The sequence below is a fragment of the Triticum urartu genome, chromosome 5A, assembly GCF_056163025.1.
Source record: "Triticum urartu cultivar PI428250 chromosome 5A, HENAU_Tu73, whole genome shotgun sequence".
In the NCBI taxonomy this organism is placed as follows: Eukaryota; Viridiplantae; Streptophyta; class Magnoliopsida; order Poales; family Poaceae; genus Triticum; species Triticum urartu.
Genome location: NC_141877.1, coordinates 77562712 through 77583717, shown reverse-complemented (window position 1 = coordinate 77583717; position 21006 = coordinate 77562712). Strand labels below are relative to the sequence as shown.

Below are 21006 nucleotides of genomic sequence, written 5' to 3'. Positions count from 1 at the left end.
TCCTGTCGGTTTTGGCCAAGGGTCGGCAGTCTTCATCTTTGACGATGGACGCATTTCTTAACCTAACTAAAGAGAAGGCAAACGCTTCTTCTTTACTTCTCTCTCCTCTCCTTGGGCACACCCTTGTTTTGGCGGCAGTTCCTTCGAACGCACGTCCTCGTTGCACATAATGTGCGAAGTCAGCCAGGGATCCAACCAACAGCAACCCTGCTGGCCGGCCGACCTAGACAGACACATCACATTACCTGGCCCCGCCGGCAAATCCATCCAACCGACCACAGCACGCCCCGCATCGGGCGCAACCGGGAACGAACCCGCTTTCCGTCCCCTTCCCCGTGTCCTATTTGGCGTTCCTTCCGTTTCGTTCGCTGCCGCGTTCCACTCTCTCTCCCCACCCTTTCCTTTCCTCCCTCCCACCACCAAATTCCCAGGCGATTTGATCCTCCCCCCGCGCGGCGCCAACCCGCTAATGCGCTTGGGCCCGCCCCGTCGGCGAGATCGGCGCCGGCGCCCCCGTCCCATTTGCCGCGCCGACCTCACCGCCGGCGAGGCGAGGCGGGGCGGGCCCCACTTGCTCGGCCGCCGGCGCGCTCGCTCGGCGGGGAGGCGGTCCCGCGCTGATTGAACCCTCGGTGAGGAACCCTAGCTTGATTTGATTTTCGTACTGTAGGAGTGGTACACATCGCTGAGGCGTCCTGTTCTGTTCTGTTATTGGGAGGATCTTTTTGAGATTTTTTTTGTGGCTGTCAGCTATCGAATCCAGCTGAGCTAATTTGATTACTAGTTCTTCTTCGGCCCAAAATACCGACCGCCTATGAACATTGCACACAGCGATTTTTTATTTTTTGCAGTTCATTTCGACTTCTCTTGTCTGTTTTGTTGGGGGGGTGGTAGAGAGATCACAGATGTTCACCCTGTTTTCTTATTCATGGCAGCTACGCTTTGCTCGAGAAGGAGCGGAGCCAGGGTCGGTCTACGTTAGGGGAAACCACTGCCTTTGTCTTAAAGAGAAGAGATGAATGAATAGTTCGGCATTTCAAGATATAGCAATTAGCTCCAGTCCTCCGCTGTTGAAGGAGGAGGAGGAGCTTACAGCGCAACCACCATTGCTTTGTCTTGCTTCAGATGAACAGCCAAGTTGGGCCCAGTAACCACAAGAACTTGAATGTGGTCTATCAGGATCTCACCACGATTCTTGGTCTTGGCAGGTTTGACTCTGGGAACCTTACTGCAGGTTTGCCTCTGAAATGTGATATGGATCCGGCAAATTTGGTGCGCACGAGGACCATACGCTCTGAGAATGGACTCAAACCAGCTGAGTATTCAAGTGACAGTCTACAAGATATGTCTTCTCCCTGCGAAAGCCCACATGCTGGAAAAGTCAAGTTCATGTGTAGCTTTGGTGGGAAAATCCTCCCTAGGCCTAGTGACGGGGTGCTCAGATATGTAGGTGGGGAAACACGTCTCATATCGATACCCAGAAACTTCTCATGGAAGGAGCTTGTGCATAAAACCCTCTCGCTCTACAACCAGCCTCATACCATCAAGTATCAGCTTCCTGATGAGGACCTTGATGCTCTGATTTCTCTTTCATGTGAAGAGGATCTTCAGAATATGATGGAAGAATACTACAGTCTTGAAAAGGCCAATGGCTCACCGAGACTTCGGATGTTTCTTGTCTCCCCAAATGATTGTGAGGAGACATCGTTAAGTGCAAGAAGTTTAGAAAGTGAGCCAGAATATCATTTTGTTGTTGCTGTGAACAATCTCTCACAACTGAAGCAGAGCACCAGCGGCAACAATTTGGTGAGCCAGTTGAGCCAACAGTTGGATAGTTCCCTACTCCCCTGCAGAGACTCAACTGCATGTCAAACAGATATAGAAAGTGGAGGTAAAGCTTTGGCTGGAACAGCCTTAAACGAGTCTTCCTCTCAGTTTTTTCTTGCTCCATACTCACAACAAATGGTGGCTGAGTCAGCAGCAACTTCCTCCCCAGGCTTAAATCGACAGAGGATGTCTTTGAATCAGTCTAGGCTGCGGATGTCTGCAGACAAACTAACAACGAATCAAGAACATGAACACAAATATGAAGTTAGCAATGGATCACATTTGAAAACCATGCTTCCAGACCATCAAGATAAGACTCAAAGCGATGCAGACACAGGTGTTGGAACTGGATCAACCATGCACAATATTCAAATTCAAAGGCAGGCAAAAGATTTGGGTATACCTCGAAACGAGAGTTACGTGAGTTCACATACAAGCTATGATAAGTCTACTCCGATGGAAATGCCCTTCTATTCTGAAAAGGTGTGCGTGCATCCGGAGGCTGCTAGTTGGCTATCTGGTATGCATGAATACACTGGTCAAATTCATGGCATGCCGCATGCCTTCTCTGATCCTTTCCTAAATGATCGCACTGAACAACCTGCATCCAATTTGTCTTTAACTTTTGATTCCTACATACCCCCTTCATTTTCCCAGACAATGTGTCAAGCTAATGCGCTGGAGAGAACAATAAGCGGGACTAGGCCAGATCTTCTATGTGCTAAGCCACCTCAGATTGCTCGTGTGGATGAACCTAATTACCTTGTTTCTAGTCATACTGACCAGCGGTATGATCAAGGAGTTCCTGGTGGAGCCAGTTTTGAGGCAGCTGTATATTACCAACAAGACAGTTTGTCTAGTAATATGGTGCAAACAGGTCATGATAGTGGTCCTGTTGTTCAACAGAGGAAGATATATCATCCGGAGAACAGTGCCGGTCCAAGTGTTGCTCCCCAGTGCACTTTTGTTGACACGAGGTTCACTTTGCACCAGACACCGTGTGCAAGGTTGTCCTCAGGTGAGTTGGATGCTCTAGAAAGCTCAGGTTTGACGTCAATGCATGCTACTGATAATTCTCATTCACGCTTTCTTCATGGATTCCCTAATGGATCTCAAACAGCGAATTCAGATCGTGGATCTCATGTAGAGAAAATGAACTCAGGGCGTGTCTCTACAGATTATGGAACAGCTGGCTGTGTGCATGGTAATGATAAAGTTGCTCCTGGACCCCATATACTGTTGCCTATTGACCCTTTTGAAGCTTTTGCGCCACAAAGATCAGTAGCAAATGGAGCATCCCCTGTGTATCAAAATGAAAATTTCGACCAGTTTTTGGTGCACAGCTCTGGTTTGGCTACCTCTTCGCCTATTGGACTAAGTAATGCTGATCTGACCGGAAACATGTTTAACAATGGCACCTTCAAGGATGGTCTTTCACAGAGAGATGTTCCTGTTTTTAATCAGCACAATATCATCTGCAGTGATGTAGGAGTAATTGGATTTGATCGTGCAACCATCAATAATGAGGACATGAATCTGAGGGGCAGAATGCATAATGATTTTCAAATGGAGGCACGTGTTATAGTTGAGGATGTGACTGATAATATGCCTTCAAGCATTCCGTCATCCAGACCAATTCCTCAGGTTGAAATAGCAGCTGAAGAACAGCACCATGCAATTAATTCATCGGAGAAGGATGATGATGCTAAGAGCGATGGGCCAGAGTTAGCTAATGAGGTATAACCTATCCTATATATTTAGCATGCTATTCATGCCTAAAGAATGGTTGAGCATATTGTGTTTTTCATTCCAAATGTTAGGACCATGGTAATAAAGCAGCTGCAGATGGCACCATTAGTGATGCTGAGATTGCCGAACTTGAAGCCAGCATGTATGGCTTGCAGGTGCAGTTCTAGCACTCTAAATTTGTTTAGTAATTATAGTTTTCTTCCAGCTAAGATGTCTATTTGTTTCATAAAAGAACATCTCCATAGTGGATTTGTCTATAATAAGCAAGTCATAACAGCATTGGATTGTTCTGACTTTTGTATGGTCAGATCATAAGAAATGCTGACCTCGAGGAGCTACGTGAACTGGGATCTGGCACGTTTGGAACTGTTTACCATGGAAAATGGCGAGGAAGTGATGTTGCTATCAAACGTATCAAGAAAAGCTGTTTCGCTGGGAGATCATCTGAACAAGAGAAACTTGTGAGTAATCGTATATCCATTACTCCTTTCTAGTCATTTAGGAAATTCAGCAACAACCAACCTACCACCAATCCAAAATGTAGGCCCTTTTAGCCTTTCAATTTTGTCCAAAATTTAGGTCTTTCTATACTGCACTTCTGCTTATGCTGTTCCTATTCAGCCCCTCGTTAATTTCATCAAGAATTGGCTTTGTAACTCTATTTGGAGGAAATAAAAAAAATACGCAGAAATAGATGAACGGCAGCATTTTCATTTTATCAGATCCTTAATTCTTGTGCCCAACTCTATAAAAGACCTACATTTTGGGTCAGAGGTAGTAGTACCTAACAGAATCTTGTTGGTTATAAAAGTAGGGTTTGTGCATGTGAAGCATGATTGCTTTCCTTGTTGCTGCATGTTTAAGCAGCCTGACTAGTAATCGAAATTTTGAAATTGAAACATGGTTGATAGAAGACATTCATATTATCTTCATTAGATATAAATGCCAACTTGCATTTTTGTACAGACCAAAGACTTTTGGAGGGAGGCGCAAATTCTTTCAAAGCTGCATCATCCAAATGTTGTTGCTTTCTATGGTGTGGTTCCTGATGGAACTGGAGGAACATTAGCAACTGTGGCAGAATTTATGGTGAATGGTTCACTAAGGAATGTTCTTCTAAGGAAGGATAGGTGAGTTTTGTATGTTTCTGTTCGGTGTTTTCCACTCTGCACAATGTTGTTGTTATGTCACTATTTACTAGATCTCAGCAGATCGCTTGATCTTCGGAAAAAGCTCATCATTGCAATGGATGCTGCATTTGGGATGGAATATCTGCACTCGAAAAGCATAGTCCATTTTGATTTGAAATGCGACAATTTACTTGTTAATTTGAGAGATCCTCAGAGGCCAATCTGCAAGGTAGTTTTAGATCCACGTGAGGTGCTGGGGTGTGTTATCAGATAGCAGCAGCCTTGTCTTCCCTTTAGTTCTGATGTCATGGACCTTTCCATTAGTAATGTGTAACTATTCTCAGGTTGGAGACTTTGGATTATCGAGAATTAAGCGCAACACTTTGGTTTCTGGTGGTGTACGAGGCACCCTTCCGTGGATGGCACCGGAGCTGTTGAACGGTAGCAGCAGCAAAGTGTCTGAGAAGGTAACACCTTTCATCAGACTCCACATCATCATTTGCATGTGCAACCATCATTTGCCTGATATGTATCTATTGACACATGTAGGTGGACGTGTTCTCTTTCGGGATAGCATTATGGGAAATCTTGACCGGTGAGGAACCATACGCAAATATGCATTGCGGCGCTATCATAGGTAATACTTATAACCATGTCTTGTTTTTATTACGATTCAGTATTGACTAATTGTCGAAGCACAGAATCCTTTGTCAATTCGTGCCCCCATATCATCTAATAGTCAGTCAGCATTGAATCCTAAGTAACTTTGCATACTTTAACTGTGAGAAGGGGGTATCGTCAACAACTCTCTCCGGCCTCCAGTACCTGAAACCTGTGACCCCGAATGGCGAATACTGATGGAGCAATGTTGGTCGGCCAATCCCGATATCCGCCCCTCATTCACTGAGGTCACGGATAGGTTACGAGCCATGTCAGCGATGCTTCAGTCAAGGGCACAGGCCCCAGGAAGCTGATGAAGCTTACATGCCATCAACCAGCAAAAGATAGCTGGCTGATCCCCACGGGCTCCTTTTGTGCATAGACGAGTATATAGCATACCTGTATTTATGGTCACACTGTATTCTGTTTGATGTATCTATGCTTATTTTTTTGACTATTTTATAGGGTTTCTGAAGTATGTATGTATCTGAGTTAACATGTACCGCAGGCTTTTGTAGCGTCGGTCACGTTTCTTGCAATTTTTTGTGTAGTTTGCGAAACTTGTGATGGTCTGCCAGACCACTCAAGCTTCTATTTTGGGGGCTTTGGTTGTAAAAGTATGAGCATTGTAATTATATAGCAGATGAACTGGCAAAAAACATACTGCCACTTTTGAACCTTTATAAATTTAGAAATAAAGTCGAGGTTTTTGCTTAACTGATCAAGAGGTAATTGCACTTCTAGTATAGAATCTTGTTCTACAAGTTTAGTTTAGTTACATCAATTCGCATAAGGAACGGACCAGTACACAAACTTTGCTTTTTTTTCTTTGCAGGGAACATAAACTTTGTTAGAGCATTTACAACAATAGTTGCCTAATATGTATAGTTATTATGCCGATCAAGCACGGGTAGCCTGGCATGGCATATGAGGTCGCCATCAAGTATGTGGCAGTTTAGGTTCTTTTAGTTCACCCTGCGAAATATCATTGGGCTTCATGTAAAAATTATTCAAGTTTGAATGAAATTCATTCTATTTGTTTAAATTTACATCAAATTTGTTTATTTTTGTTAAATTCCATTCAAAATGTGACGGTGCATTTATGGTTCGGTTTGGATGGCCAGCTCTTGCAACACAAACTGGTCCTCACTGGACGGATAGCCTGATTCGGGAGTCAAGGTTGGAGATGCTCTTAGGGAATCTCCAACAGCAACCCACAAATTTTCTCCTGTATCCGTTCGCGCACAGACGGACCAGTCCGTGGACACGAATGCAGGAGGCCGCCATCCAACCGTAGTCGCATATATTTTGACATCAATTCAAACTAATCGAACGAAATTCATTCAAACACAGCCGGATTTCATATAAACATGATGGATTTCATTACATGTCCAACTCTGGAGGTATAGTTAATTAACCTAATATATGATTGTCGGTGCCGTTCCCCGTGTCTGGCCATGAGCCCCGAGAACTGAAACTTCGCCTTCTTCAGCTCTGCCTCGGCACTCTCCAGCTCCGCCTTCGCCTCCGGAGCCCCAGGAGCTGAAGTTGTCCGCCTTCACGTCGCCGCCAAGCGACTAATTAGCCGTCGATGCTCATGCCACCAAGCTTGGCGTCAACGGGAGGGGAGGAGCAGTGGCCTTCCTGGGACAAGAGCGGCGGCGACCTACCGTGCACTACTCTTCCTCGTTATCGGCGGCGCCCACGGACGTGCCGGCTATGTGGTCGTCATGGAGGGGCACGGCCTCGGCGGAGCCGGTGATGTCGTCCTCGTCGTCGTTCTCGCCGAACACCAGGTCCATCGCACTCCTTGTAGGTGACCGCCACCTCCGCCGCCCACTGGCGGTACTGCCAGCGGGCGAGGCAGATCTCGCAGGAGGAGCGGTAGGACTCGAGCAGCGCCTCCTGCTCCGCCACGTCCGCATCCAGCGCGATCGCCCTGCCGGCGGCGAGCTTCTCCTCCGCCTGTAGGTGCTCCGGAAAGAGTTGGTGGTTGTAGGCGGTGTCGGCCTGCGCCTTTCGGAACTGCTCCTCCCGCACCATGTCCATGTAATTGGCACGTGCCTCGTCGATGGTCATGATGCAATGCACTGGCGAGGGTGGCACGGAGGAGGAGGAGGGTGGCATGAACAAGGTGGGTGGCGCCGACTCATCGTCGGCCGCATCCTCCATTGGGACGTCGTCGTCCTCCGGCTGCCTGTTAGTCGACCAACCGGCAGCAATGGCGGCCATCTCCTTATTTTGGTCCAGCATCAGTCGTCCCATAGAGCTTTGGCGGGGGAGGAATCCATGATGGGAGTGGTGCGAAGAGGGATCGAAGGTAGATGACTGCGGTTATGGCCGGGCAGCAATTTATATAGCAATGGTGGGCGACAAAGGGATGGACGGGTGGCGCCAGAGTAGACGCCTCGACAACCGCGTGTCATTACCGTGGGCGGCAGACGGACGGACGGGCGGCAGTCGTGTCGTTTGAACGCGTAGCAGTCGCCTACATCAGAAAGCGGCGTGGGCAGTGCTCTTTCGGTCGTCACACCGCTTCAATGCTAGCGACAGTGAGCGCTCGCGTCCGCTCTGGCCAAGCATGAATGTGAGCACTGACAGTCTAGCGCGTGCGGGCAAGGGATAGGATTTGAGTGGGTCAAAGCTGTGAGAAACAGACATATCATCGGTCTGGACTCCTGCAAAGTCCTCATACTTATTTTCGGTTTGTGAAAGAAAATGCGTCAGAACCACCCTGCAGTTCGGCGCTAATAACATCCACGGTCCGGATGGACGCAGATGGTTTGAAGGTGTATGTCCAAGTGGAAGTCTAAGGTCGTATTTGTTTGGATTCTGGTATGGGACGAGATTCAACTTTGCCCAGTAAAGCCGAATCTGAAATCTGAAAACAACCAGCTATTTGAAATCAGCTGGCAGAGTCGAATCTAGAGTCTGGAAACAAACAGCTATTTGAAATCAGCTTTATCAGTGCAACTGAATCTAGAATTGGCCATTTTTAATGTAATTTTCTGGGCATTTCGGAGTGTACTTCGGTTCTGGATTTGGCCATTTTTAGTGCAATTTCCTAAAGCATCTCAGAGTGTACTTCGGTTCTGGATTTGGCCATTTTAGTGTAATTTCCTAAAGCATCTCAGAGCGTACTTCGGTGACGAAGTTGACTGCCTCTACACTAAGAATTGACGGTATATCGTTTATTTTGGGTCTAAATATTTTCTTAGCTAATCAACTATTCCCTCTTAAATAACGTTTTTGCGGTACTGCAAAAATGCCGTATATTAGTGTACAGAGGTAGTGGCCTACTGGCCTTACATGTGCCGTCTTATGAAAAGTTCAACTTGATCCATCCAATGTGTAAGCTTCACATCAAATCAGCTAGCTAAATCTCAGAAATGAACACCACAAGCTAGCTTAGCCGGAGGGATGAGATGAGATGAAATCTCTGGTTACTGCTCCAATCTCGGTACATTTTTCTGGACAGATATATGTAATAATACTACAACACCACAAGCCACCATCTAGCTAGCCTGCAACCGAGGGCCTCATCTATGGAGTGCTAGTACAACTTTTTTGGACAAGGCATGTAATACTCCCAAGACCACAAGCTAAAATCTCAAACAAACCAGAAAAACACCACAAGCCAAGAAGCTAGCCGCAGGGATCTCTGGTTACTGCCCCAATCTACTTCAGTGGTCTTTCTTGGGAGCGCCGAAGGAGAGGAACCTGCTCTTGGCGTTCTCCTTCTCCTTGGGGGACGTCGACGGCGAGGACGACTTGCCGCCGTTCTCCTTCTTGCTGCTGCTGATGCCGCTGCCGGGGTGGTTGGTGAGGCCGTGCTTCCTGAGCTGCTCCCTGACGAACCTGTCGTAGATGAAGGCCGCTCCCCTGAAGTTGGGCAGCGCCAGCCACGCCAGGAACAGCAGCTTCAGCTCGTACCAGATCGGTATCCTGAGAGTGAGAAGAAGAATAAGCCACCACGGTTAACATCAAAACCATGGCAGAAATCAAGAAAAGCGGCCATGAGCTTGGTTGATTTTCTTGCTGGTTAATTACCAGTAGATGAGGGACTCGAGGACCATCTCGACGAGCGTGACGAAGGAGTAGAGGATCCAGTAGGCCAGCCACTGCTCGTCGTCCAGCTTCGACGGGCTCTCCATCGCCTGCACCGACGCGTACAGCGGGTACAGGAGCATCACGCCAGGCCTGCAGCAGCAGCAGAGAAGAGCATGAAATGGTCAGTTGAGCTCAGCAAGAACTGCACAAACAAGAACCGAAGGGAAAACAAATTCATCAATCTGCTGCACATAACATACCCTGCGAGGGTGTGGAGGTGGGTGAGGATGGTCCAGAGCTTGCTCATCTTCTGCAGCTCTTCTTCTTCTCGGCTGGACGAATCAGTGGAAGCGGAGACTGACGGACAGATTCAGAACAGCGTGTGTTCTTGGCTTGGGTTTGGATTTTGGATGTTGTTGTTGTTGTTCCGGGGGAGGGGAAAGCTGTCGATTTATAACAATGCCGTGGCCGGGCGGAGTGGAGGACACATGGCGCGGCGCCACTGAAGGAGGGGCTTCTTTTGTCTACGCGTTTGATGGGGGACAGTACACGTGGCGACAGGATGGAGCACCGACCACGACCAGGTCGGCAGGTCAGGTGGGAGTACTATACTCCTACTTTGTGATGCATCGAAATCTTCTCCGGAGGTTTTTTTTTATTTTCTTTGGATTGGATCTACTGGGAGAGATCTAGGAATCGAAAGTGAGGCCGAGAGGCAGATTCTCCCTGCAATTCGTTGGGAGGACGGCCGATATATAACTAACTACTCCCTCCATTCCACAATGCAGTGGTCGTGCTTCAACTTTGACCGTAAATTTAACTATCAAGATCGATTGCAGCGGGAGCAAAAATTATATCAGTGAATTCGTATTCGAAAGAAGTTTTCAATTATATAATTTTTTCTCCCGCCGTAGTTGGTCTCGTTGGTTAAATTTATGGTCAAAGTTGAACCTCGGGAAACGCGGGAGCACTATATTTTGGAATGGAGGGAGTATTTTTCAGGGTTTGGTTAGTGAGTTGGTTGTACATCTAGGCTGCTCCTACTAACTAAAGGCCATCTTCTTAATGAGATATCAACTCAGGGTTTCTCTAACAAATTGTAGTTCAAATGTGAGTGAAGAGACATGTGGAGAGTGGAGTTGGCACCAAGCAAAACAATGCTCGGTGGAGATTGCTCACCTGATGAAACCGAGCTATCAGCTCGCCTCACCCCACCCGCGAAAATGAGAATGCTTTTGTTGGGCACAAAGTGGGGATTGTTCACCGGAAACCGAGTCATCGGCTCACCTCACCCCACCCGTGATGAGAACACTTTTTTGTGCGGGTCCAGACCACCTTTGTTGGGCACAAAGAGCAACGGGGCCACCGGCAGTCGTACTACGCGCTCGCGCAGCGCCACCCAGACATCGGGCGCCGAGAGAGATCATAAAGAAGGCGTCAGGTCGGCGCGGGGGCAGATCAGCACACATCCCGGCGCTTGCGGGCAGCACGCGCATTGGGAGGGGCTTCACCTTCACATGTGGCGGCCTGCTGGGTTGTCTACTGATGATTATAAACAGCAGGCGCCACTGAAGCTTCAACGGATTATATTTATCCCCGCAAAAAAAAAGCTCCAACGGATTAATAAATCGCGATGACAAATGAAGACTTTGTGCGAGACAGATGGGCTGAGATCCTCTACAGTATGAACAACCATGGGTACACCATCGGGAGGGAGAAGGATGGAGGAGATCGCCTTGCGGTTTGGGCCATGTGGCTTTGTCGTTGGGATGCTCCTCCTTGCTGGCTGGGCGGGGGGTGTTCTCGCCTTCTCGGCGTCAATGGCGTGGGGATGACCTCGTCCTTCCTATGGTGGCGCTACTCCTCGCTGACGGTAGTACTTGCGGCGGTGAGGACGGGAACCGGCAGGGAACTCGCTGGAAAGGCCGGATCTGTTGGCCTAGGATAGGAATCGGCCGGGGACGGGGTGTGCCGGGCGTGGCGGAGGGACGGCGGCGCTAGGGATTCGAGAGGGAGAGGGGACCTGGCTGTTCGTGCGTGTCTGTTGAGAGGGAGAGGGAGATGGGGGACCGAACCGTTTTCTTAAGCGGGGGCAATCTGTTTGTAAATAAGAGGAACTCCAGATTCTTGAAAACGTGGAGCTGGGAAACCCTTGCTTCGCAAAATTGCACTGCCGGCCCATCTTAGCTTCGGGAATTTAGCTTCCAGAAGCTGAATCGTTCGAGGTGGCTTCTCTTTAGTAATTTGTGAAGTCAGGAGCTGGAGAGATTCAGAACAGGCTCTTAAGCGCGCGGAGCAGTTTTTGGATGGCTATTGGAGATGCTCTTAGTGGCTGATCCAATGGGGGTCCCATGGCACCGCCTGTGAAAATGCAAATTATATTTACTACTTCTTTCGTTTCTTTATATAAGATGTATTTGCTTTTTTTTATAAAATTCAACAATATAAGGTGTATTTGTTCTAATTCTTCGTAATTCCGGTCTTGACCCTTCAAAAAAAGGAAAGCATCTCTCCATGAATTGCATGTATCTTTTCTTGTGAAGAAAGAAAAGGGAACTATCCTTCTGCTAATTGTGTGTATCTTTTCTTTTCCTATCCAAAATGATTTACTTGTCGCTAATCAACAAATTAGACAAGGGTAATTTTGTCATAAATAATCTATACTTATGTGTCTTGATCACCGTGTCAAAAATAATACACATTACATAAAGATATGAAGAGAGTATATACCTAGACGAAGGTACTAGTAGCAGTAGTTAGGCTAATTTGTGTGTACGAAGTATCTGTGTTTAAATAAGAGAGTACTGAGCATGGCACCCCCTCCGGTGTCGTTCTAGATCCGCCACTGAGATGCATCCACGTAGAAACGTTACACAACACCAAGAAAACGCATTTAATGAAGCCGCAGCAGATGCAGTTACCACCTTTATTTATAGGATAATAAAAGGAAAAGGACGTAAAGGCGTCTTCTCCTAAATAATTGTGCAAGCGACAGCTATAACATTCACAGGTACTTTTTTTTTGCGGGAAACATTCACAGGTGCTGAGAGGAACACACATGCCGCAAACTCGGCAGCATCCCTTTTGCAAAAATGTGTCCGAAATCCTATGTATCTAAATAGTTCATCCTCACTACTTTTATTTCTGTCAACATGCATACATGTCATCTCATCATCATACCATTAATTATCCTAGTATGGAAAAAGAAATACTATTGATTTCTATCTCAACATGCACACATCTCAAATCAAAACACATGCACGTCATCAATCATTCAATCCCACTAGTTATATTTCTTTCAATCATGTGGGAAATATTGTTTTTAGTTTTATATCTAAATTCCAGACAACCAAATTGTATAAAAAACATTTGCATCCGAACCCCGCAGCAACACGCGAGATAGCATCTAGTAAAAACAACTGAACCGGTGTCTTTGTTTGGTCTAGCATCAGAAAGATGGATGCGTTGAAGGAACCATCAACATTTTCCTCTCATGCAAAAACTTATAACAAGATGTACTAATTCCAAAAGGCAGATACAACATTATGCAAGAAAATAACGAGAATGGATTGACAGTTATTGCAAGATCCTATAGACTAGTGGCAAAGCGTGACATGAAACTATGGACGGGCCAGTTCAACATAGTGGGCCATGAGCTAGCCATTTGTTGCCAACAGGCCAAATCAATATCAAATCCGGCAAATCCTATTTGGCGCTTCAGGTGCCCGTTATAGGCCATTTTACAAATGGGCGCCTGAAGCACATCCCCCCCCCCCCCCCCCCCCCCTCCTATGAGCTTGCCCGGCCTGTTTAACTTTTTCTTTCTTTTCTCGTAAAGAACAAAAAAGGGTGTGACAGCGGGGTTCAAACCAAAGACCTATCTATTCAGGGCATAGAAAAGTAACTACTAGGCCATCTCGATCGACTGTGCCAACTCACTTCTTTTATCTCTGTTATCCTCCTCAATTCGTGCAACTTTTTCCCTTTTTTCTCTTTTCTTTTTCCTTGGAATGGTTTTGTTCAGTTTTTTCTTTTCCTAAATACATGAACTTTTTCTTCAAATTTGTGAACTTTTTAAAAAAATCGATGACTTTTATTCAAGATCTATGAAGTTCTTTTAAAAATTTATGAACTTTTTTCATAGTGGATGAAACTCTTTTCAAAGTCGATGAACTTTTTTTCAAGTGTGATGAACGTTTTCCAAATTTGATGATTTTTTAAAAAAATTGACCTTTTTTCAAAATTCAATGTACGTTTTAAAATGGATGAACTTTTTCAAATGTGATGAACATTTTCTCAAAATTGATGACATTTTTTAAATTCAATGAACTTTTTTAAAAAATGATTTTTTCTCAAATTCGTAAACTTTTCGCAAATTCATGAACTTTTCCCAATTTGTACATACCTTTCGAAATTTATGAACTTTCTTCATGTTCACGTTTTTTTTCTTGTGAATTCTGTTTCCATTTGTTTCATTTTTATGATAAAATAATACGCGTAATAAACTGGGTGTATATTACTCCTACATGTTAATGTTGTACTAAAGAAGTACAACAAAGTTACATTGGCCTAGCGGTTATTTGCCTAATGTTATACTTTAGTGGGCAGAGTTAGAATCCTGCTTCTAGGAATTACGCGTCTTTTTTGCGGTACGAGCAGAAGAATATTTTTCTCCTTGGCCAGCCCACTATGCGTGCGGTGCGAGGGCCAGAGCTCACATCAAATCGTAAGAGAAGAGTGGGCCATGGCCCAGTATGTCCACCCAATGTAGCTCAAACATGTTCTCAAATGTGATAATCTACACTTGTTAGGGAGTAGGTAAAAAATTATTTATCTGAAAAAAGGTAAAAAATTATTTATCTAAAAAAGGTAAAAAAATATTGGTCTTGAATAAATCTCTGCCATGCCTGCATGCATAATGTAAGGGGTCTTTTCTCTATCTTTCTTTTTCTGGAGCAGAGAACATGTCAAAACAGACACTATTTTTGCGACCTCACATGATTCATATTTCTCTTCCACGCGCACTACTCAACTGTCGACCTCGTCTTTGCCGGTGAAGCCGCGGCGAGCCGCGTCATCCCTATCCTCACCAAATCATTGTCCATGAAATCGACAAGTGATCATCCAAAAATTGTTTTCGAAAGTCTAGTTTTTTTCTTACCGCTGTGTGCATGAGATATATATTATGAAACTCTTTCAGAGGGACCTCATTAGTACAAAGAATTCAGTCCAAAATCAAAATCAACCACACTGGATCAAGCGGAAGGGTAATGTGGCAGGAACGCTACGCAGACGAGAGCCATCCCTTTCCCAACCCTAGAAAACTCGGCGTCGGAGGCAGTGATGGATTAGTCTGAGAACAGCGCCGGTGGATGGTCCAACCGCCGACACAAGATCCAAGTGGGCGAGTTGTTCGCCGAGTACCAAGGTGGTGACTATTTTTACCTCCATGTGAGAGAGTTCTCTCTTTCCATCCATTCACCATTGCTTGAATTCTTTCTACAATGTGTTTAAAACAATCAACACGGTCCACCCCTATCATGGATGGTAGATCCAAATATTTGTCTGATATAGACTCAGTCATGATGTTCAGAATTTGGCACACTTGTGCCTTCACCTCGACATTTGTGTTAGGACTGAAGAATATAGAGCATTTTGCTTCACTCACCAATTGGCCTGAGGCTGAACAATACTCATCTAATATTCCATGTAGGGTGTTTGCATTTTGGGCATCTGCTCTCATGAGAATAAGAGAATCGTCGGCAAAAAGTAAATGAGAGATTTTTGGGGAGTCTCTACACACCTGCACACCATTCAAGTTCCCAGCCTCCTTCTCATGGGTAATAAGAGCAGACAGTCCTTCAGCACATAAAAGAAACAAATATGGGGAGAGGGGATCCCCTTTTCTCAAACCTCTCGTTGGTGAAAACAACAAGGTCCCATTTGAGGTTAAGCGGACCTTGTACTCAACCGATCTTACACAAGACATGACCATTTGAATCCATTGAGCATGAAATCCCAACTTAGTCAACATGGCCTTCAAAAATACCCACTCAACTTGGTCGTATGCTTTGTGCATATCTACCTCGATCGCACATGTTCCAAACTTCCCCTTCTTCCTTTTCTTCATCGTATGTAAACACTCATATGCCACTATAACATTATTAGTGATAATTGATACGTCTTCATCGTATCTATAATTTTTTATTGTTCCATGTCAATATTCTACAACTTTCATATACTTTTGGCAACTTTCTATACTATATTTGGGACTAACATATTGATCCAGTGCCAGTGCCAGTTCCTGTTTGTTGCATGTTTTATGTTTTGCAGAAAATTCATATCAGACGGAATCCAAACGGAATAAAAACGGACGGAGAATATTTTTGGAATATTTGTGAAATATGGGAAAAGAATCAACGCGAGAAGGTACCCGAGGGGGCCACGAGGCAGGGGGCGGGCCTGCCCCCCTGGGCGCGCCCCTGACCCTCGTGGGCCCTCCCTAAGGCGGTTGCTGCTCTTCTTTGGCCGCAAGAAAGCTAATTTTCGGAGAAAAATCGGGGCGAAGGTTTCAATCCAATTGGAGTTACGGATCTCCGGATATATAAGAAACGGTGAAAGGGCAGAATCCCAGAACGTAGAAACAGAGAGACAAATCCAATCTCGGAGGGGCTCTCGCCCCTCCCACGCATGGAGGCCATGGACCAGAGGGGAAACCCTTCTCCCATCTAGGGAGAAGGGCAATGAAGAAGAAGAAGGGGGCTCTCTCCCCCTCTCTTTCGGTGGCGCCGGAACGCCGCCGGGGCCATCATCATCACCGTGATCTTCATCAACACCTCCATCATCTTCACCAACATCTCCATCACCTTCCCCCCTCTATCTACAGCGGTCCACTCTCCCGCAACCCGATGTACCCTCTACTTGAACATGGTGCTTTATGCTTCATATTATTATCCAATGATGTGTTGCTATCCTATGATGTTTGAGTAGATTTTCGTTGTCCTATCGGTGATTGGTGAATTAATATGATTAGTGTAAATTGCTTGTGGTTATGTTGCTGTCTTTTGGTGCCCATCATATGAGCACGCGCGTGGATCACACCATAGGGTTAGTTGTATGTTGATAGGACTATGTATTGGAGGGCAAGAGTGACAGAAACTTCAACCTAGCATGGAAATTGATGCATACAGGATTGAAGGGGGACCAATATATCTTAATGCTATGGTTGGGTTTTACCTTAATGAACGTTAGTAGTTGTGGATGCTTGCTAATAGTACCAATCATAAGTGCATAGAATTCCAAGTCAGGGATGACATGCTAGCAGTGGCATCTCCCACATAAAACTTGCTATCGGTCTAGTAAAGTAGGGAATTGCTTAGGGACAATTTCGCAACTCCTACCACCACTTTTCCGCACTCGCTATACTAACTTTATTGCTTCTTTATCTAAACAGCCCCTACTTTTTATTTACGTGCACTTTATATTCTTTCAAACCTATCCAAAACACCCACAAAGTACTTCTAGTTTTATACTTGTTCTAGGTAAAGCAAACGTTAAGCGTGCGTAGAGTTGTATCGGTGGTCAATAAAACTTAAGGGAATATTTGTTCTACCTTTAGCTCCTCGTTGGGTTCGACACTCTTACTTATCAAAAGAGGCTACAATTGATCCCCTATATTTGTGGGTTATCAATAATGCACCCTGAAACAAACACACTCTAAGTCTCACTGATGACATCTGGAAGAAATACCTTCAGACGTGTCGCGAGCATTTTTGAGATTACCTTATATACCACATTACATAAGCTGATATGCCTGAATTGGGTGATTTTCTCTAGGTTGTCCACTTTGGGTATCAAAACAATAGTAGTGGAGTTCCAACCTTCCGGGATTGTACCTGTATTGACAACCGCTAGAACCTCCTTCGTTAGATCTCCTCCGAGCAAGTGCCAAAACTTTTTATAGAAGATAGCATGTAATCCGTCTGGTCCCAGTGCTTTCAAATCACCTATCCTGAAAAGGGCCTTCCTAACCTCCTCTTCTGTGTATGATGCCATAAGAGAGTCGTTCATATAATCCGTAACACACCTTTTAACTTTATTAATTACATTCATTGCTGGTACATCAACTTCTGCAGAAAAAAGATGCTGAAAGTACTCAATAATCAAGGTACGCATAGCTTCATTGTCCTCTCTCCATACTCCATAATCATCAAGCAAGCGTTTGGTGTAATTTCTTTTCTTTCTAGCCGACGCAAAATTATGAAAAAAATTAGTGTTTCGATCACCGAATTTAAGCCAGTTTGCACGGCTGATAGTTGAACCCAGTAGATCTCTTCCTTCTCCAAATTTTCTTCTATCTCCATTAGCAAAACTCGCTGCCTCTCTCCCGACTCGTCAGTGAGAGGGCCTGACCGCAGCAACTCCAACTCCAACTCCGCCTTGAGCTCCTTTAATCGTCGATGGGGCGCCTTAAGGATTGAGCTATCCCATTCATGCATGGTGGCGTGGACTCTAGCTATGTGTTCTGCAATTGGTGCCGATGGGTTAGATTGGTCCCAAGCTTCAGACACAATTTGCATTACATTCTCTTCCTGTAGCCATCTTGATTAAAAAAACTTCTAATGGGCTCGCCGGTGGTCCACCTCCACATCTCCCTCGGTATTAATAAATATTGCTCTGTGATCAGACTTTGTATGAGCCGCATTAGTGACCTTTGCATCAGGAAAGAGCCCATGGAACTATCCATTACACACTGCTCTGTCGAGTCGTTCTCTGAGCCTCCTCCTTCTCCAAGTATATAGATCACCATTACATCCCAGGTCCTCCAATTTGCAATCAACAAGAGCATCTCGGAATTTTTGCATCATGTGCATCGGCCTCGATGCACCGCCCTCCGTTTCATGAGAGTATAATATCTCATTAAAGTCACCAGCTATCATCCACAAGGGGGTTTATTCGTTGATGTAGATCACGTAAGCATGTCCATGATAAATGCTTGTCTTCCCACTTCGGCTCACCATAAAACCCTGTAAACCTCCATATCTCATCCGTGACATCACCCACGGTTACATCTATGAAATTCTTATCTTTATCTCTGAGTTGAATTGTCAATGGTCTCCGCCAAAACAAAAGCAAACCACCACTCGCACCATTACTTTCCTGCACCTCCATACTGGCTGGTTCCTATTCGGCGCCTTAAGCGCCCGTTACAGGCGTTTTCGCTAACGGGCGCATACTCCCCTCGCCACGTTGGGTCGGCCCAGTTTTGACTTGTTTTTTCTGTTTTCTAAAACTGCAAAAAGGTGCGCCAGAGCAGGGTCTCAAACCCGCGACCAGTTGGTTTAGAGTAAGACGCCACAACCAACCCACCAAATCCTTTCATGTGATTATTTGCTTGTTTTCCCTTCCTTTATTTCCTTTTCTTTTCTATTTTTCTTTCTTTTTTTTAAATTCGTGAAACTTTTTTCCTTCATGAATATTTCTGCAAATCGATGACAATTTCTTGAATTTGATGATTTTTTCGAAAATTTGATGAATGTTTTTTAAATCTAATGAACATTTTTCAAATTTGATTAACTTTTTCCAAATTCGATGAACTTTTTTCAAATTCGGCGAACTTTTTTTGAATTCGGTGAACTTTTTCTGAATACGGTGAACTTTTTCCGAATTTGATGAACGTTTTTTCGTACTCGTTGAACTTTTTTTCGTATTTGGTGAACTTTTTCGGAATTCGATGAACTTTTTTCTGAATTCTGTGAACTTTTTTTGAATTCGGTGAACTTTTTTCTGAATACGGTGGACTTTTCCAAATTCTGTGGACTTTTTTTGAATTCGGTGAACTTTTTTCTGAATACGGTGAACTTTTTCCGAATTTGATGAACTTTTTTTCGAACTCGTTGAACTTTTTTCGTATTTGGTGAACTTTTTCGGAATTCGATGAACTTTTTTCTGAATTCTATGAACTTTTTTTGAATTCAGTGAACTTTTTTCTGGATATGGTGAACTTTTTCCGAATTTGATGAACTTTCTTCGAACTCGTTGAACTTTTTTTCGAATTCGGTGAACTTTTTCGGAATTCGATGAACTTTTTTCAAAAGACCGGAGTACATACTGTAGCAAACCAGTTCATTTTTCCAAGAAAACCAGTACATACTGTAGCATTTTTTTTAGCGAACCAAAAAAAGTGATCGAGCAGGCAGCTTTTTTTTAGCAAGCGACGCAGCTAGCGAGCGAACGGCAGGAGCCCACGATCGAGAGATGGCAGCAGCCAGCGAACGAGCAGCAGCAGCCAGCGAACGAGCAATGGCAGCCGGCGAACGTTGCTGGGCCAGGCCCATGCAAGCGACTCAGCGGGCGCTGGCTTGGGTAACGGGCACTAAAGGCGCCAAGGAGGAGCTCTCTCCATACTGTCCATCCTCAACTTTTTTCCTAAACTTTTCTGCCTTATCTTTGTTCAGATGCGTCTCAATTGACCTGGTCCAGCTCTGTTATGAACTGGGTCACAAAAAAGATGAGTTGAGAGCGGACTTTGGATACCCGTGCTCTATAGCACTGGCCCAGCAACATCACCCATAATCTGACCATCCCACACAAACGTGAAAAGGCCGTAAATTCAACACTGCCCGGCCCGTGTCAGCACCAAGGCTCGGCCCGTTTGAAAGGAGCTGAAACCTACTGTAGAAAAGTTCAAATTCTGAGTTGAAAACTCTGGGCTGCCACTCTGGTCGGTGGCTAACCCACCACGGGCAGCAGCAGCAGCAACATGCACATGCCACGTGGCATACATTCATTCGTTCATTTATTCATGTTTAGCACACTTTTTTTCGAGTCAGATGAGCCTCCCGGTCAGAACGGATAGGATAGGCTGCTGCCGGTGCTGCTGCGTGCGTGCACCTGATTCCATTTTACCGCGTCGTCTTCCGCGAGTTTCACCGCGGCGACAGCACGCGCCCTGCTGCACTCACCGACCAGCCGAGGCAAAACGCGTTTATTCGTTATTTACCGTGCAGATCCAAGCTTGGACGGTGGCTTTCCGGCGCTACTTTGCTACGTGTCCAGGTCCCGACAAATGCTGCTGCTACTACTACTAGGGGTACTGTACTTGCAACCATGATTCGATTCTAATTAATTTACTATACTAATGCATCTCTTTAACTGAAGAGGTAATAGCACCTCAGGTATCCTAACTTGCACATAATGTAATGAGATGTAATGATTTAGTCCTAAACTTGTAAAACTTGACTCCATCATATCCCAACTTGCACCTCATGTGATGATTTAGTCTCAGGTCAATCACAGCTCGACAATTAGCTGTCAGATGGCTGGACCGGTCAGCACACGCACTTTTACACAAAAACCCCTGCCGTTTCCTTTAATCAACCCGCACTCACCTCCACCTAAAAGATGTTAAACTGTTTTATCAGGCTGTGGATTTTGGTGGTTGTTATGACTATATATTGATCTTTGTGCTATGCACCGCAATAGTTTCTGGTTCATGATTTGCGGGACCATCTGCAAGAGTTTCGGCTTCTGTTTTGTTGCAAAACTTAGTCTGAATGTTCACCGACAGCGGCGTAGGCAATATATCGGA

General features: G+C 45.2%; 2 protein-coding genes across 4 annotated transcripts; one reads left to right on the top strand and one right to left on the bottom strand.

The window, feature by feature from the left end:
• Positions 1-268: 268 nt before the first annotated feature.
• On the top strand, positions 269-6083 carry LOC125507941 (RAF-like serine/threonine-protein kinase 20). 3 transcript variants are annotated; one of them, XM_048672474.2, is made up of 9 exons: positions 276-632; positions 936-3564; positions 3648-3731; positions 3885-4037; positions 4543-4706; positions 4788-4935; positions 5051-5173; positions 5256-5343; positions 5496-6083. In XM_048672474.2, exons 2-9 carry the CDS (start codon positions 1126-1128, stop codon positions 5678-5680), a joined length of 3384 nt encoding a protein of 1127 aa, XP_048528431.1. In that variant the 5' UTR covers positions 276-632; positions 936-1125; the 3' UTR covers positions 5681-6083. The 3 variants fall into 3 exon arrangements, 1 of the variants encoding a protein (XP_048528431.1); XR_007283151.2 differs by lacking the exon at positions 5496-6083 and having other exon boundaries at positions 269-632; positions 4778-4935; positions 5256-5284; XR_007283150.2 differs by lacking the exon at positions 4788-4935 and having other exon boundaries at positions 270-632; positions 5496-5659.
• Positions 6084-8787: 2704 nt separating this feature from the next.
• LOC125555669 (HVA22-like protein e) lies at positions 8788-9869 on the bottom strand. The gene is made up of 3 exons (XM_048718544.2): positions 9677-9869; positions 9417-9566; positions 8788-9311 (listed from the first exon to the last, which is right to left on the bottom strand). The coding sequence occupies exons 1-3, from the start codon at positions 9721-9723 to the stop codon at positions 9050-9052; spliced, it is 459 nt and encodes a 152-aa protein (XP_048574501.1). The 5' UTR covers positions 9724-9869; the 3' UTR covers positions 8788-9049.
• Between the last annotated feature and the right edge of the window lie 11137 nt (positions 9870-21006).